Source organism: Calypte anna, chromosome 6 (assembly GCF_003957555.1).
Source record: "Calypte anna isolate BGI_N300 chromosome 6, bCalAnn1_v1.p, whole genome shotgun sequence".
Lineage (NCBI taxonomy): Eukaryota > Metazoa > Chordata > Aves > Apodiformes > Trochilidae > Calypte > Calypte anna.
The window spans coordinates 20,942,778-20,960,228 of record NC_044252.1 but is presented as its reverse complement, the minus strand read 5'-3'; the positions used below and the strand labels follow the sequence as shown (position 1 = coordinate 20,960,228).

Sequence of the window (17,451 nt, the reverse complement as noted above, 5' to 3'; positions counted from 1 at the left end):
GATGTCACAGGGACTGCAGAATCACAGTCCCTGCACACTTTTTCATTCTTAAAGCCAGGAGGATACTGCATGGAAGTTTGATGGCAATATCACTTGCCCACACTTGCAGACAGAGGGGGAGGGCTGATCTATTATCTTTCAAGTTGTTCTTATAAGCATGTCATGTGGGAAGAGGAGGAAGAGAAGGGGACTTTTTATCTAAGTCCCTACAGTGGTAGCAGTAGTAGAACAGGAATAAAAATGCCTCATGGTAGTAGTCCTACCCCCAAGCTCTTGTGGAGTAACATCAAAAAAGCACCTTTATTCTCAGATGACTTTGGAATACTCCATTTATTTCTTTGATACAATTAAAGTGCTGCAGGAGCCAGAAGTAGTAGGAGCACCTCTCAAAGGCATGGGGTTGGATATTTCTGCAGTCTAGGCTGGACATCGAGTACAGAGGGTCAGTACGTGCACTGCATGAGGCCAAGTAACTCTTGGATACAGACCTCCAGGGAGGAAACCCCATTCTCAGGGATTCTCTGGATACTCCATCCCTGCAAACTCAGTCCTTCACTACCCTGTCCCAAACCAGGTCTCAATCCTTACTCCTGAACCTTGGCCCATGTACCTTGCTGTTGACCTGGGGCCTCCCTTCTGCACCGCAAAAAAACATTGTGCAGAACAAAAAGAAGTCCTCAAGCAAACTCTGGCTGATTGAATTTTGAAGGTAAGGAATGCCCTTCTGAAACAGATGTACAACCCCCTTTGCCCACCCCAAACACTAGATCCATCACAGGGAAGGGAAATATTTACACAAGTTAGTAGAGTTCCAGTTAAATATTATGCTTAGCTGTCTAGAGTCCATGTTCTCAGACTATGCCTATGAAATAGAAGATTAAACTTCATAACAATTATGAAGTTGCCTTGCTCACATTCAAAGGGAGTTAAAAGACATTAAAATAGTTCTTTGGGTAATATTCTGGTGAAATTGCTCTCTCTCTCCTGGAGAGGTAGAGCTAAAAGCTGCTGAACTATCCTGTAAACACACTTGGAAAGGCTAAGAGCAGCGCTGATAGCCAGGTACCACCTCTGCTCTGCAGGTTCTGTAAAAAATGTGAGCAATGCTGGAGAGTTTTTGAAGCAGTGAGGGAATGAGGATAGGGGGGATCAGCTTCTCTTCTCAAGGGAAGTTTGTTTAGTGGAAAGTAAGCAAGTTGTCAGGGGAAAAGCTGACAATGTTGATTCCAGCAGTTGTACTGGGAATAAACAGCCAAGTGGATTACGTTACACAGAATGAGAAACGGCTCTGAGGATCCCATTTAAACACTGGGTTTTCAGGAATGACTCAATTCAGCCACGCTCATCAGCCACGCTCATTGTCCTGATGCCACAGTTCCCTGGGGCTAAGCCCTCTGCCAGCCCTGGTATTGCCATCCCACCTCTGTGGGGACCCCCAGAGGTCCAGCACAGCCGATGTCCCCTGAGAACCAGAGCTCACCACTGCACTGCTGTTCCTGGAAGGGACACAGAGGACAAGTGTTAGCTTAAAGGCAGGTGCTGGACATTGAAGTAGGGGTGGCAGCAGAGGCAGGGAAGTTGCACAGCACCCACTTGCCTCTCCCAGCCCAGCAGCAGGGCCACCACTGGGCTTGCCATCTCCTCCCTAGAGTGTGGGAGCCCTCTCTCCCATACAAATCAAATGTGTCTGCCTTTCACAGGAAAGGGACCCAGCAAGACGAGAAGGAGGTCTTGTTTGATTTATTAGTCTCTTCCTCCTTCCCATCGTCTGTGGCTCATCCAGCTGTAGTGATGAGAACAGCTATGAAAGGACACTGCTGGCTGCTGGGATCTCATCCTTCTGCCCACTCACTGCCTGAAGACATCAGTCCTTTACAAGCACCATTAAATGTGTATCCAAATTGTGGCAGTCTCCTCCATCCTTTGAGATTCTGTTCCCTGGATAATACAAACAGTTGCCAGAAAAAAAGTATCCTCTCATCTCTGTCTGGGCCATTATCCCTTTATATTTGCTCTTTAATATTTACTGGGTTCACACAAAGTGCATGCTCTGGAGAGAAAAAAAATCAGCTGCAGCTTAAAGGACTCCAAATTTAGTAATTGCTGCAGCCCTATCGACGTGAACCATTAGCAGGGAGATTTCTCCAGCACTTCACATGTCGTGGTATTCTGCTTAGGTCAGACTGCAGAAAATGTTCTGTCCAGGGGCACCAAATCTGGAGTGTCTGTGTAGGTGCCAGCTGCAGAGGCCTTATGAGTCCACCACAAGTTCCTGCAGGTCTTTTCCCTCCCAGCACCCAGAAATCTTGGTAGGAAATAGAGGCAGCCAGAGAGATGCTGATTCATAAATAGGCGAAGCACCCGAAGGTTTTAACACACCTGTGAGTTAGCAAGAACTTGCTCCAGCACCTGGCTCCAGAGCTGGTCTTGCAGCCTTACCTGTTAATGTGAGGTTGCTGTATGTGTTTGAAAACTGCTCCTTTAACAAAACCAAGTGCATCTGAGCTGCCTTTTCCCTCTGTAGCTCCAACATTATGTCAGGATGCTGGGCGATCTTACAGCCTTTCTGCTTATCCAGGGCAATGTCACTGCGAACAATGTCTACAGCAAAAGGGAAAGAAAAAAGGGAGATGGCCAAACCTCAGCTTTCATTTTCACCAGATGCTTGGATCAGCACCAGCCAACATGACAGCCATACAACCATCACGCAGCATGAGCAACACAAAAAAAGGGTCCAAGCACATTGGATCCACCTACCCAATGAGCCTCCTGGGCTCAAGCCTCCTCCCACAGAAGTCTCAAGTCAGTGACTTTAATATGATAACACAAACTACCACCCATGTTCTTATAACAGTGGACCACTAGGCATGTCTATCTTTTACATGCCTATCAGCTGATCATTTACAATTTTGACCCCTCCCCTGCAGGGAAGTGCTAAAGTCTCCCAACAACTCCCTGCAACTAGTGTGTTTGACTCTAAGTAATGAGAAAAAAACTAATTCCATTCTGGTGACCTCTGGCTTCCATTTACCCTTGCTGTCAAAGAGGAAGGCTTGTTCTTGCCTTGTTTAGCCTCATTGCAGCTATCACAGCTAGAATTAGGCCAGCATTTTTTATGTCTTTTTGAACAGGTCTCTGTACCCTTCTAACACCTGGCATTTGATCTGGGAGGCAGAAGGGTTACACAACAATTGTTTTCTCTTCAGAAGAGCATTTTATCAGCCATATTGTGAAATAAGAATACGATATTCCCTCTCCTAGAATTACTCACCTGCTGGGAAAATGGAAAGATAAGGAAAACAGGGCAGAGCAAGATACAAGTAAGTTGTGTCCAGTCTAAATAGGAGGGGAGAGGTACAAAATAGTCCTTGCAATGTCCCTTTTCTGAGTTCAATAAACTCAGATACACAGGCACCATGTGCTGTGCCTAATTCTTACAAAAGCTTAGGCAGCTGACACTGATAAGGAAGAAAGGAAGTTGGAGCTCTTCCACCACATTGCATGAGGTCACCCTTTGCATCACGAGGTTGCACTTTGTTTGGTTTCATTCCCATCCAACTAGAAGATTCTGAAGCAGCTTATTGTCAGAAAAATCACATTTTGTTCCACATAAACTCTGCAGCTCCACTATAGTTAGGCCCATAGAGGAACACCAAAGTTGTTTCCAATAGTCATGCTCCTGTCTTTCAAGGTGTCAGATCTCCAGCTCAGAGCTCTGACATGGCTTAGGCTGGCAGGGAATCCCCTCCAAATGTGGGGTGGAGGACTAGAAGCCACATTACTTTCCTGTCTCTGAACCTCATTCTAGAGTCCCTACATTTATCTTGCCCAGGCTGTGCTCTGTGTCTCTTTATTGCATAGGTTAGGATTGACACAGCTTCTCTAAAGCCTGTCTAAAGAAGACTGCTCAAAACAATTATGTCAGAAAAGCACCTGTGGTCCATAGTTAGAGATATGAATTTTCTCCTCCACCCACAGCTAGCGTGCTTGGGAGTGCAGACGGAAGCATCCAGCTAGCATGAAAGTACAGCTCAGTATTTCCACATCCAGCACAGGGGCTTTAATGCAGAGAGATGAGATGGAGCAAGAGGAAGGAATAATGTTCCACATCTTCCAGCCATGAGTTTTTGTTGCATAACCTCTTAGACAGACATTGAGTAAGACTCGGGCCTACTCAAACTGTGCCCAGCTAATGTATGATGCAATCCTGAAGCCCTGTTTTATGAGATATTTGGAGAATTGAAGGTTGAGAAACACAACCCTATCACTTTCCCACACCAGAAAGAATATTACTGCAGTGACTGGTGTCACCTGGAGCTCCTGAAGAGTCATTCACCTTCCTAAGTGATGGATATTTTTTCTGCAGAACTGAATTCAACAGGTGTACGCCTCCCACTTCCAAGGCAAAATGGAGCAAAACACATCAAAGAGGCCCTGAAGAAGACTGAGAGGCAGAGGTTTGAAACTAGATGGTCTATACACTGTCTCCAACTCTCTTCAAGTCCAGGTTGGGCCAAAAGAAGTATGTTTCCTAAAAGGGATGGAGGGCTTTTAAAACCCAGACCAGGGCCTATGTGGACTCATGTGAAGGAGCCATTGGTCTGGGAGCAGAGTCTCTGCCCTCCTGGTCAGGCCCAGGACAGCACCTTGGAGAGAGCAAAAGGGGATGTGGCAGCAGGTCTGTCTAACACCTTTACCCTGGAGTTGCCTTGAGGCACCACAGGTCACAGCAAACACACTGTTGGGCACTGCCAGCAGGGTTTGAGGACAAAGGGCAGGCACAGAGGACCAGACCCAGGAACAAGGGGCAGAAGCAGTGTTTGGAGCTCTGACTTTAGGTGATGGAGTTGCTGTAACAGAGTTTAGTCCAAGGAAGTCAAGTCAATTCAGACAAATCCCTAGTCTTTTTGTAGATGTTGAGGTCTGGCAGAAGGTGTGCAGGCCACAGAACACAGGGGCACTCTTCTGGCAGTCATCTTCATGGGGGTCTCAGAAAGCTGCCACTGCGGAGATTCAGGAAGCAGAGGCAAAGCATGCAAGGTCCTGGCTTCTCAAATTGATAACGGACATGGGAAACTTGCCTAAGACCTAAAAATGGAGGTAGGCCCCCTTTTTCATTTTAGCTGCAGTTTTAACCAGTGGGCAGATGTTAGATATGGAGCTGCAGGTTGTATTCAGTACAAGAGAGGAGCTGAGGGCACCTGCACAGCACTGTTCTGAACCAGAAGCATCAAGGGAAACAAGCAGGCCATAGCCAAGAGCTTTCCAAGGCTCAGGAAAAGCATCATAGGGGAAGCAGCCTGAAAGGAGCCCATAACCCTCAAACCTTGAAGGAAGAGGTTGAAAAAGGAAAGATGCAAGCACGCAAGGAGAAGGGAACACTGGGTGGTGCCAGACAGTGCAGCCCCTGAGTATGAGCTGCAGGAGATGGACACTGCCTTCTGACGTCTATTAAAAGAAGGAAAAAAAAAAAAAAAAAAGGGTGGGGGGAAAAAAAAAACATCTGCCCAGAAAAACACAAAACCAAGCAGCTCTTGCCAGAAGTGAGAAAGAAGAACTCCAGATGTGGGAGCCCCAGAGGACGCCAAATGGTTTCCAAAGACGGCAGACGACGAGTTCTGCCCCGGGAGGGGCCGGGCCCGGGCCCAGGGGCTCGGAGGGGCCGGGTCAGTACCCTGGCCAGCTCAGACCCCGCTGTGGCCCAGGCAGGGACGGTCGACCCCGGCGGGAACGCTGCGGGCGCCCGCCGCGCCGGGTCCGTCCGCCGCCGTGCGGTATGGCGGGAGCACACCCGTGTGGCGGTCAGGTGAGCTGCGGATGGCGGGAGACACCGGAGAAGGGCGGGGAAAGCCCGGCGGCAGGAGGCACCCGCCTCGGCCCCCAGGCTCATGTCACCATCTTCCCATAGACAATTCCTTTCCAGGAGGCAGCGGAGTCACGGAGCAGACATAGGATATTGCAGCTGATCAGCTGGAACACGGCAGCAGGACGGCACAGCCCCAGGCTAATGTGGACAGGGCAGAGAGATGCAGTTACGGCCAAAGGGACAGAGTGACAGAAGGGAGAGAGGGGTAACCCATCTTTCTGTGTGTGTGTGAGAGCGCTGCCCGCAGCCATCGCCACTTCCGCGAAAGCCACAGACACCACTGCCGTGGCACCGGCACGGAGTTTGCCCATCCTCCTAAAAGGACTGTTTGCTTCAGATTGTCAGTCTTACGAAGTTAATTTAAAAGGAAGTGAATTTAAAAAGAAGAAAAAAAAAATCAAGAAAGACTTGAATATTCTTACTACAAAAAATGGAATATTAGAAAATTGTGTTAGTGCAGAAGTTAAACAGATGTTTAATGGGTCACCAGGAAAGACAGGTTGCCAAACTTATAAAATGCCTATTTTTAAAATCAACACATTTTGAAATGCTTTAAAACAAAACAGAAAAGCCAACCAAACAAATTAAAAAAAAAAAACCAAAACCCACCAGATTTGTCTGCTGAAATCATTATGAAATGCCCAGTGACTATGAAATTGAGAACAAAATTTCTATTTAGAAAGACTGAAGATTTCTCAATCCAGAAACTGCATCCTCATAATGTCTGTCTTCAATAGACAAATTTCTTACACATTAATATCATTCCTTTCTTTTAGCTGGGAAAAATTTCCTGACAATTAGTTCCACGAGTGATTTCCCATTATATATATAAAAAAATTTTTTTTCTGTTATATGTAACAATTGTGCTGCATGCTCCCTATTTCTTGTGTAATGAAAACAAAGAAATAATCATTCCCTAACTGTTCTCTGTGTGCTACTGAGTTCACAGCATTTATCACATCCTCAGTCATATTTTCCAAGCTGTAAGAAAAAAAACAAAACCAAAACCAAAACAAACAAACAAAAAAAAAAACCCAAAAACTGATTCCTAGGTCTGAAAGCTGTGATTCTGATCATTCATGTCACCCAGTTCTAAACATATTTATTCTTTACACTAATTAGTATGTCATCATCTAGTTTGCTTATAGCATGAGTGCAATCTCAATGGGTTTCTCCAATTCTCTTTTAATATTTCCTAACATTGGATTCACTTTTCAGTAAATTTTTTTTTCAGGGAAAATGTTTTGAATTTATTATGGTCTGATCTCTGAATGGCAACTGCTAATTTAGAACTTAAAGTTGTATACAAAAAGTTACAGATATTTCCCCCATTCATGTAACTTTGCATTAATCACTTTTAGTTTATAAGAAGATTTTAGAACAGAAAGAAGTGTGGAACTAGTAAATCATGCAATGTTTTTAAAAGAATTTAGGATGCTTATTATAAACAATCAAGCATATAACCCATAGAAATCTTTGATGTCACCCATATACCAGCAAATAGCTAACAAATCAGGATCTAATTGTTTGACTGTGACATTTCCTGTAGTTATTAAAACAACTTTCCTGCATGATTCTAGCAAAGCAGTTTGAAATTTAAAAAGAAAAAATTGAGATAAACAAGCAATCTGTGGAATCTCCTGCATACAGATCTCCTTTACCTTGTGTGAGGTGATTTCTACGGACTTGTTTCTTTATTATTTCTAAGGAAACAACTAAGCACTGCAGCTCCATACACAGAAATCCCTACCAGGCAGAGCAGGCTGCAGCTCCGTCCCTGCAGTTGTGGTCCTTGGGAACTAGAAAGCAAGAGGCTGCCTCAGAGCCCATGCCAAGGCATAGAGCTTTCCTATGAGCAGCCTCAGGTCTGGCAAATCCCAGAAGACCAAAGGACATCACAGGATCTACTTGTCTTGGGGACTGAGTCCTTGCAATGTCTGAAATGCTGCAGCCCTCCCAAAGAGGCTCTGTTTTAAATACTTTGGAGGTGAAAAAACTGTTCCTCTGCAAGTTCTGAATGGACAGATGCCAGTGTGTCGAGGGATGCCTAGGCAGACAAAAAAAAGGTATTCTGGCTGACTAGAAACAGAAGACGATTCCTTGAATAAAGGAAAACTTGTTTGTTCATTTTTACTGGGACAACAGTTTTATTATTAATTCAGAAGCACCTGCTGCAAGACTTTAGAACATGGCAGAGCCAAAGGGGGAGTCCCAGCTACATGGCAATAACTCTTCCTTGTTCCAATATCCTCACAATCCATGATGACCCTCAAGATACTCTTCACTAAAGTAAAAGAGAAACATCTGCATTTTTCCCCTGAAATAGTTTCCTGCTGGCTTATCAGAACATGAGAAATGAGCCAGAGCCAAGACAAGGGAAGCAGCAGAAGCACATGGCACAAAGCTAAAAGAAGGCACGGGCACCAACACTTCTAGTAGCAGAGAGCCAAGTGATGACCTTCACCACTTCCAGAACAGTTTTGTATTATTTCATCTGAACGTTGAGGCTACTGGAGTCCCACCTTTTACTGCAGGCTTTCCTTTCCCAGCACTGTCATCTACACCTCTGCAATCACACACCATTAATTGGTTCGGGTGACTGAAGGAGCTGAAGTGTAATAGCCTGTCCATCAGCAAGTTTCGGGCAGCTGAGTTCCCTGAACTGACTTACCATATAAACTCAGGTTCCAGCCATAGGAGAGGGCAAGAATGTTCCGGAATGGGCAATGCACAGAGTGGGAGCAGCAGCCCTGGCTGATGTCAGCTCCAGCCCCTGTGCAACCATACATGCATATAAAGGTCATTTAGCAGTTCATGATCTTTCTACTCAGTACTGAAGACCCTTACCCACAGTCTAAAAGCATGGCATCTTGGAGACCACCTATGCGATACAGACTAAGCAAGGGTGACATGACCCTCCCATTGCTGCACAGACCTCAAGGTTCAGATATTATGCTTAAACCTGTCTGAAGGAATGGATCCCAGACTGAAAGGACACACAAAAATCATACAGCCAAGATTATACAGCACAATGGTTTTCCACACTACATGGCAAAATCTCCTGACCAGCATGGAAGGCATAAGAAACATGTATTTTTCCAAGGTTTTGTGGTAACTGGCCACTTTTCCAGATGCCCAGTATCCTCTCCAAAAAAGGAGACAAAATAGAAGGAAGCAACTAGCAATTAAGAGAGTATTTTTGAAATGTGTTGTCCATATGCACTTCAGCTCAGAAACTTTTCTGATGTATCACCTACAGCTTGCAAATGTGCTCCTCTTCCCCTCCATTTCCCATGACCCACCCAGGGACATGCTGGCTCTGTGTGGTGAATGCCCTTTGGTCTCTGACACAAAGAGACCAATGCAATCCCAACAGGCTACACACAGCCTGAGGAACAGGATGGAGAAGCTGCAGAGGCCACATGCACGAGCCAATGTATCTCAAAGAATTCCAGTTAAGTGTGACTTCTTTTTTTCCTTCACAGCACATATGTCCAGAGGGCAACTCTATGCATTGTTTATGCCACCACAGATTGTCCAAAGGGTCTCTGTGCCTGTGAGGTGGAAGGCAGTCAAGGAACTTCCACACTAGCCACCAAACTCCTGCTGTAGCATCAGCAGAGCTTCCAAAAAGGGCTCTAAGCCACTGAGCCGGCTCAGAACCAGCACCTGCAGCACTTCTTGCTGAACCAACAGATAAAACCCCACGTCTCCACACCAAAATGAACACTCCAGCACCAAGGAGTTCAGGTTTTAGCAAACCTAGCATCTGAAGAGGTTTTGTACCAGCAACTAATGCCTGTACAAACCGGCAGCTCTGTGTGTTTGCTCCAAAAAGGAATGGCTCATGCCTGTTTTTCTGGAAACCAGAGGTTCTTACTGTCCCATTTCTCAGAGCCAACTAGGGCAATGTGAAAGGCAGTTAAAAGGAGAGGCCAAATGGATTGGTTGGTACACAATCCAATAGCAGGAGAAGCAGGTATACTGCACAGACTGAGCATGAGACCTTACATCTTGGTGCCTGCCAGGGATAAGGTCTGTACTTATGGCAGGACAGAAACATATCTCCAGACAACAAAGCACACCTCTCAGAGCAGCTGGTGAAGAAAAATAAATGCAGCAGGGCACACACAGAGAAACACCATTTAAGGGAGAGAAAAGTCTCTTAGACTAAAAATGTTACACCTCTTGATCATCAAATGTCAAAGAGTCTCTGGCATAGCCCCACCTCCTGTTGCCACAGAGCTTGACATACATTAAACACGGTTCTGTTTAATGTAACAGATCTCAGGTCAGCCAATGCCACATCCACATAGGGTGGACTCTGAGACTGACCATGCAATGCCACACCTGGGCTGCACAGCTTGACAGTAACCTGGTGAGCATTATAAATGAGGAGTTGAACTAATAGGTTAGATGACCTTCTAGAAGTTCAGGGGGTACATATAGTCACCAACTGGGCCTGCACACCCTATGGCCACCTAAACCATTCATAGGCAATTGCTTTTCAAATTGCTCTCAGGTACAAAAAAATCTGCCACTCGGTAATGAAATTTATGTGCCAGCTTTATATGCAGTGTTGAAACAAGTTTCCACATGCACCCTCTTCATGGGCATCAGGGACTGCCACCACATATCACTCAGCACTTCATTACCTTTACCTGCCCAGACATGACTAGTCTGGACTGGGGTGAGGCTGTTGGAGTCATAAAGGAAAGATGCCATACACACCTGATGTTACACAATACTTCCAGGTCTGTGCTTCCAGGAAGAATTTGTACAAGAAAAGAATAATCCTAAAGCCTAAAGGAAACACCTTGTTTCAGGAAAATTAAGTACATTTTAGATGCAAGTCAAAAGCAGCTACTGTACTCCTCAGAGAGCACCCATGCTTTCCATGGATGAAAGGAGATGAGCCAAGGAACACAAAGGAAGGCCCAGGTAAAGGAAAGTTTCAGAAAGTGGAGGTATGAATGGCTGTAACAGTCTGAAGGGGGGAAAAAATAAAATTTTAAATGGAGGGGGAAAAACAGGACAAATCTCTGAAGAGGTCAGATCATCAGGAAGATGGACCATTACAGACCATCAAAGGCAGCACTGAAGAATAAAACACAAAGATGCCTTCAGAGTCATTCAAACTCCAGCCAGCATGGACACAGTGCAGAGCATCCATGAAGGATGCTTCAAAGCAGTCCTGCTGCTGCTGACAGTCTAATGCCTGAAATGGCCATGTTGGGGTGGTCTGTCAGCACGCAGCTGCCTCTCAGTTAAGTGCCAGTAACTGCAGTTCTCTGAGCAGCCTTGTACACATGCCCTCCACCTCTCAGTCCTGCACCCTACTGAGTGGCTGCAGCTGGGAGAATGTAAGACATGCTCTTCTTCCCCATCAGTGCACAGGCCACATGGGAACACGGGGCATGGGAACACCTGTGGGTGCTGCAAAGAGAAGCAGGGATCCCAGGCACTGGGATCACAGACATGGAATCTGTGCACCCACAGGGCTAATGGGCAAAAAACCCAACAAACACTTGATGCAGAAAACGACTGAGCTATCACTTGCCATGCCACTAAAAATCACTAAAGTGGTGCACAAGACTTTGAAGTTCACAAATTGCTCTTCAATAATTTTCTGATGTTTTAAACTAATAAAGCCCCCAGCTTCTTCCCCACTCCTGTGCCACTAAAACTTAGACAAGAAATTTCAGGAAATAGATACAGGCCATACAAAAGCCCAGAGACATGGAAGACAACCCAAACGTATCTTGGGAAAGGAGAAGGGTACCTAGCAGGATGCTTGGTGGCATCATCCATGCTGAGGCACTGATTGCTGTCTTTTTTCTGTGATATCTGTTCAGGTTGAAGGGCTTTTGTAATGGGGGCTTGTACATTTGTTCATGTCCTGATCTCAAGCAGGTCCTGGACAAGCCACAGATGGAGGAACAAAAACCTGACCAGTCCTCCAAAAAGAGAAGATGGCTGCTCAGATCCAATACAGCAGGGCAGAGAGTTACAATGGAGGATTTCATTTTGGAGAACTGGATCCCTCTAGTGCAGTATGCAGTGCAGCCTCAGCACAAAAAGATGAGAGCTACTAGCAACTCCAGCCTGAAATATGCACTCAAATCTTAGGAACAAATAGGAAAGCTTTGCTCCTAGGCAGGAAATCCTTTTACCACACCTTTCTGATTTACACCGATTCTTGATACACACCACATGTGTCCCCTCCTTCCCTCACCCACATTCACAATGGTTCTGTTCCGTATTTAAGTGATGAAAAGTTAAGACCTGTGGTTACAGCTTCTATGAGATGCTTCATTTTGAAGGGCTGCTACATTTCAACTTTATTGCCATGAGGAAAAAAGGAAAAAAAAAAAGCTTTCAATCCTTCCCTACCATGAAAGATGTTGTAAATATATATAATAAGTGTAAGTTCACTCCTGCAAGTTGCTGAAATACTGAAAGTGGAAAACTTTGTTTCTACAAATGTTTTGCATGATTTTCATCCTCAGTTTTATGCACTACAGTTAATTTCTTCTTCTCAAGCAGCAGTTTTAGTCAGCATTTTCTCCTGAAGTATATCTCAGTAGGCAGAGCTTACTACTGCAAACACTTTGCCTGAGATTTGTTCCAAGGAGATGCAAACATACCCACCTGCCTGCGTGTGGGAACAGAGGGATACTCATCTCGGTGAGATCAGGCTTTATGTGGGAGAATAGCAGGAGCAAGAGCCATCAGAAAAACTGGCAAATGCATTTTCCATTCAGCAATGTGCTGCTGACTAGATCTCTGCAAAACTTCCTCTGTTCCCCAGATCTGCCCACTGGGATCTGTCTGGCATTAATTGGCCTTCAAAATTACTTATGGAAATATCTTCAGCTAATTTTGTAAGTCATTGAGTAGGGGGAAAAAGTATTACAAAATTATTATCAACATGTTCTTGCAGGCGGACGTGGTATTCTGCTTCTAAGAAAAGAAAAAAAAAAAAAAAAGCGCCTTAATAAGGAGGCTTGGCCCTGACTTCGCTAGCAAGTATTTTTGTGTGAATTAAGGACCGCAAAAAGTGAAAGCCTTTTCTGTAGCTGAGGAGCGCTGTGGAGGAGGGCAAAGACGCGGAGCAGAAGGGAGTAGCGAAAAGCCGGGGCCCAGGAGGTGAGTTTCAGAGAGACCTACGGTGGCAGAACGGCCCCAGACGGGCACCCATCGGCGGGAACGGAGAGGCCTAGCCGCGACCAAACCCGGCGGAGAGCCCTGGGGCTGCACCAGGCGGAGAAACACGAAACGTCGCCGAGATCCTTGGGGAAAGACCGGGCTCCCCGAGAACGGCGGCAGCAGTGCGCGGCGGTGCGAGCACAGGCATCCCGGGGTCCCCGCCAGCAGCAGGGTCAAAGCCGGCGTTTCTGGCTCGGGGATTGGAAGCGAAGGGAGACGGAGGACGCGGCGGAGGGGGGATAAGAAAAGCTCTGGTCCCTGGGTGCCGGCCTTTTGTTCCCGGGGCCAGCATCCGCCGGATCCACTGGCAAAGGGCGGGCGGGCTTCGCCGAGCTCCTCGGCTGCCCCCGCTCGGGAAGGAAAAGGTACGGGGCAGGCTCCTCTGCCCGGTGCCCAGCGGCAGCAGTGCCCAGGCGCGGCCCCGCCTGAACGTAGAGAGCGCGGGGCAGGCGGAGCAGGACCTCCCGGCGACCGCAGCCCCCCACTGCCGCGCCTGCCACCCGCCCCGACCTCAGCGCTCACCGTCCTCGTAGTTCTTGAGGTAGTAGTCGGGGCCGGGGCCGCCGCGGCTCTTGGCCGGGTTCTTCACGTTGTGGAACTGCAGAAAGTCCGTCCTCTTGCCCGCGAAGCGTAGGAAGGCGGGGGCCAGGCCCCGCGCCAGGGTCACCAGCCGCCGGGAGCTGGGGAAAGGAGAGAGCGGGCTGAGGGCGCCCAGGCCGGGAAGAGCCCTCCTTGCTCCGGTACTAGCAACGACGGGCGGCCGCGGGGACTCCGGGACCCGCCGCTGCCTTCCCCGGGGCGGGTACCAGCGCAGCAGCACCCGGCTACGGAGCTTTGCACCGGTCGAGCGGCACGGTCCGGTAACGAGGAACTGCCTGTAGTGTCCCGGCGGTCGGCGGGACACGACTCTCGTCACCCCCGTCCCCCGATGGCCCCGGACAAGTGCAGCGGCGTCGCGAAGGCAAAAGCGCTCGGCGCCCCGCACAGCCTGGTCGCACCATGCAGGACCGCGCCGCGGGCCAAGTCGCTGGAGACGGGAGGGGAGGAAGGCGGGAGACGGGCCCGGCTCCGTTTTGCCCGCGTCTTCCCGCCTCCTCGCCCCGCACCTTCCCTGGCGGCGGAGGCGGCGGGCGAAGAAGACCCACTCTCCTTCCCCGACTTACCCAGCAGGAAGAGAGCTTTCTAGCCGTCCCAGCGTCTCCAGGCCGCGGCCGCTCCGCACCGCCGGTGGAGCCCAGCGCAGCTGCAGCCCGGCTCTGCGCGCTGCGCAGGGCTGAAAGTCCGGGGAGCGGAGGGCTCTGAAGACCTGGTCGACACTCCGCTCTCCGCCCGTCGGGACCTGGGGAGGGCTCGGCTCGGATCGACAGGAGGCCCTGTTCTTGCTGCTGGGGATTATTTTTTTCCCTGTGCTGCCTCGGCCCAGTGTTGTTCTTTTTGCAGAGGAGCGGTTGTTGGAGCGAGGGGAGCACGACATTTTTGCAGTCATAACTGATAAGTCACCGAAATGCTTTCTCCATTGCAAACATGTGCATCTTAATGGAAACCATGGCCTCGCTCCCTCCGTCACAACAAGCGCCGCCAGCAGCGCGGAGCCCAGCGGGGACAGGCGGCGGGGCCGCCGGGGCGCCCCGCGGGCGGTGTAGAGAAGGCGCCGGGGGGCTCCTGCCTTACCTTAAGAAATCGAGCCAGCCATCATGAATGATGGAAGGGTCCAGCTGCAGGGAGAGGAAATTCTCACTGATTATCCTGACAGGGCTCTTGGTGTTGACATCAAGGAGAATGAGAGTTCTTCCCTTCACACCTGGAGGTTTCTCCACTGGCAGCGCTCTCCTGTCCCCGGCCTGAGAAGGCAGCGAGAACGTGGCCATAAGAGCCAGCCCAGGTGCCATCAAGGCTAAGAGCCCGGGGGGGCAGGAGCTGGGACAGGGCATGCCGGAGAGCAGGAAACCCCTAATTAGCTCGCTGTCTGCAGGGGATCGCTGGTGGCCAATTGTCCTTATCTAAAGTGTGGGGCGCTCTGCCTTTTTTTGCAATGTTTTGGTGCTGGTGGAGGGGAACTCACGCCCCTGACCAGCCTTTCTCGCAGCCGGTGCCAAGACTCCTTGCAGCCAGCACCGCCCCTTTAAGAGATGCAGGCTCCAGACATTTTAACTTTTTGAAGGTAAGGGGAGGCTCCTGGTTTAACCCCCTCGGCTCAGGGCCCGCCGCCCCGCCACTAGCCCGCCAGCACCACGCTTTCGCTTTGCTCTGGGTCCGCCGCGGGGAATCCCGAAATCCGCAAATCTGGGCCGGAGCCGGAACATTGAGGTTCCGAGGAATGAGCTCGGGACGGAGCCGGGAGCGCGGCGGCCGCCCGGCACAGTCTTAGCTTCTCGCCGGCTGCAGGGAAGAAGCTGCAGCGGGGACGGCACGGACTGGGGGAAAAGGGGAAGTTATTCACACTAAAAAAAAAATCCTTCCCGCGGCAAGAACTCGTCCTGTGCAGAGCTGTGCAGCGTCCTGTGCACCGCCGGTGCTAGGCGAGGCCGCCGGGATGGACATTCAGTGCTCCGCGGGACCCGACGGGCGGAGTGGAGCTGGGGACTGCCTCAGTCCGGAGCCTCGGAATGGCACCCCTTCGTCCAGTCGGGGTACGAAGGTTTGTCGGGTACTGCGAATAATGGCACAGGGAGCCGGGCTGCCAGACGTCATCGGGGCCCAGCGCTGTCCGACCGGCTGCGGGGAACGGAGAGGTGAGACGGCAGAAGTGTACGGTGTGGAAAAGTCCGGATGGGAAGTGCTAAGGACAGCACGGTTCGATGGGACCGGCGATGTAGCCCACTGGCGGGCCCAGCTCGTGACCACTGCTTGAAGGATAGGCCGGAGCAGGATGGGCTGGGCTCGGCGCTCTGCAGAGGTGCGAGGAGCTGCGATTCTTGGCGCTGAATGTAGGCTGGTCGCACCCGGCCTGAAATCGGTGGGGGCTGCCGAACATCGGCGGAGCGATGGTCCATCTCAAGGTATGTCCGTCTGAACCATCCTCGCCCACCAGCAGCCAGTTCCTGGGCAAACTCAGGCTCACGCATACCTCTGCACCTCGGACCTTCGGCGCCGTCGTAGCCTGTCCCGCTTCACTCTTCGCCCGATTCCCCCTTCGCCCAGGCCAGACGACAAGCAAAATCCCGGTACCTCTACCCGGGCCCGGCGGCGGTGGGCTGACAGCGGCCGGGCTGAGCTGGGCCCGATGCGGTCCGTCGGAGGTCCCCAGCCCAGCAGACGGGGTTTCCGCAGCACCATCTGCTGGTGAGGGACCCGGTGTAGCGGGGCAGCCGGCACCCTCCAGCGGACACCCCCGTGCCAGGGCCGGGAGGTGTCGGGGCTACGGGGAACGGCGGGGCTCCGAGACAGGCACCAATGCCGCCCGGCACCGGGCCGCAAGGACCCGCGCGAAGAGCCGTCGGAACAGGGGGCACCAGCCCGCCGCCCTCGGGAGCCCGGCCAGGGTCGGGTACGAGCGGCGGGCGCTGCTTAGCGGCCGCCCCCAGCAGCCTGGGCCAGGGGCGCTTCCATCGCACGGACATCCCGCTGCCCCGGCAGAGCTCCCTGCGGCGGGATCCCTGTCAGCTCCGCCTGGTGCCTGTTTGGAGCCACCTCCGCTCCTCGTCCCTCTACCTAGGGCCCGGGATGCGGAGGAAGCAGTCGTGGTGTGTCCCACAACGGCAAACCCCAGGGTTCAGTGATCTCGGCAGAGCTGCGCATCGAGCGGAGGCCTGAGAAAAGTCCGCGGGCTACAACGTGCCCGTGGAAATCTCGTCCCCGCTTGTCTACCTCACAAAACGCTTCGAGCCCATCGGCTTGCCCCGGCGCCAGCCCCGGGTTACCGAGACCGGGGATGTGGGGACACTGCAATTAACGGTAACGGGGCAGGGGAAGAATGAAACATCTCTGGGTCTGCTCGAGGTAAGCAGGGAATGCACAGACCAGGATTTGTCGTGTAATCACCTCGCTAAGTCTTAGAGGGAAGCAGGGCTCAAAATGCGCCTTGGAAGGGGCTGTGGAGAGCAGCACTGGCTGACTGAAAGCAGCAAAGAGGTGCCCGGAGCAGAGGGGCTTTGAGCACTGGAAGAAGTAAGAGGATCCGGGGGAAAGGGCTGCGCAATTTCAGCTGTGCAAAGCCCTGGCATCCCGGGACAGGAAGAAGGCAATTTAAGCCTGGAAATTTGTGTTCGGCTGCAAAAACTTCAGCCGCAGTTTGCAATACTGCTTAAAACTCACCCAGGACCTGAAGACTGCTCTTCAGAAGCTGCTTAGTTTTTTGGGTGACCTCCGAAAGAGGCACACGAGTTTCTTAATCCCTCTAGTTTTTTTAATTTTTGGTTTGGTTTGGTTTTCCTCCA

The 17,451-nt window shown here is 50.3% G+C and overlaps 1 protein-coding gene across 1 annotated transcript in view; it reads right to left on the bottom strand.

The window, feature by feature from the left end:
• The window catches only part of HPSE2 (heparanase 2 (inactive)), a 110,222-nt gene extending 95,216 nt beyond the window's left edge, over positions 1-15,006 (bottom strand). The window contains exons 1-3 of the mRNA XM_030453633.1: positions 14,747-15,006; positions 13,598-13,755; positions 2,440-2,601 (exon numbers count right to left, since the gene is read on the bottom strand). Of these exons, the coding sequence (XP_030309493.1) occupies positions 2,440-2,601; positions 13,598-13,755; positions 14,747-15,006 (580 nt within the window). The remainder of the gene's footprint in view (positions 1-2,439; positions 2,602-13,597; positions 13,756-14,746) is intronic.
• Between the last annotated feature and the right edge of the window lie 2,445 nt (positions 15,007-17,451).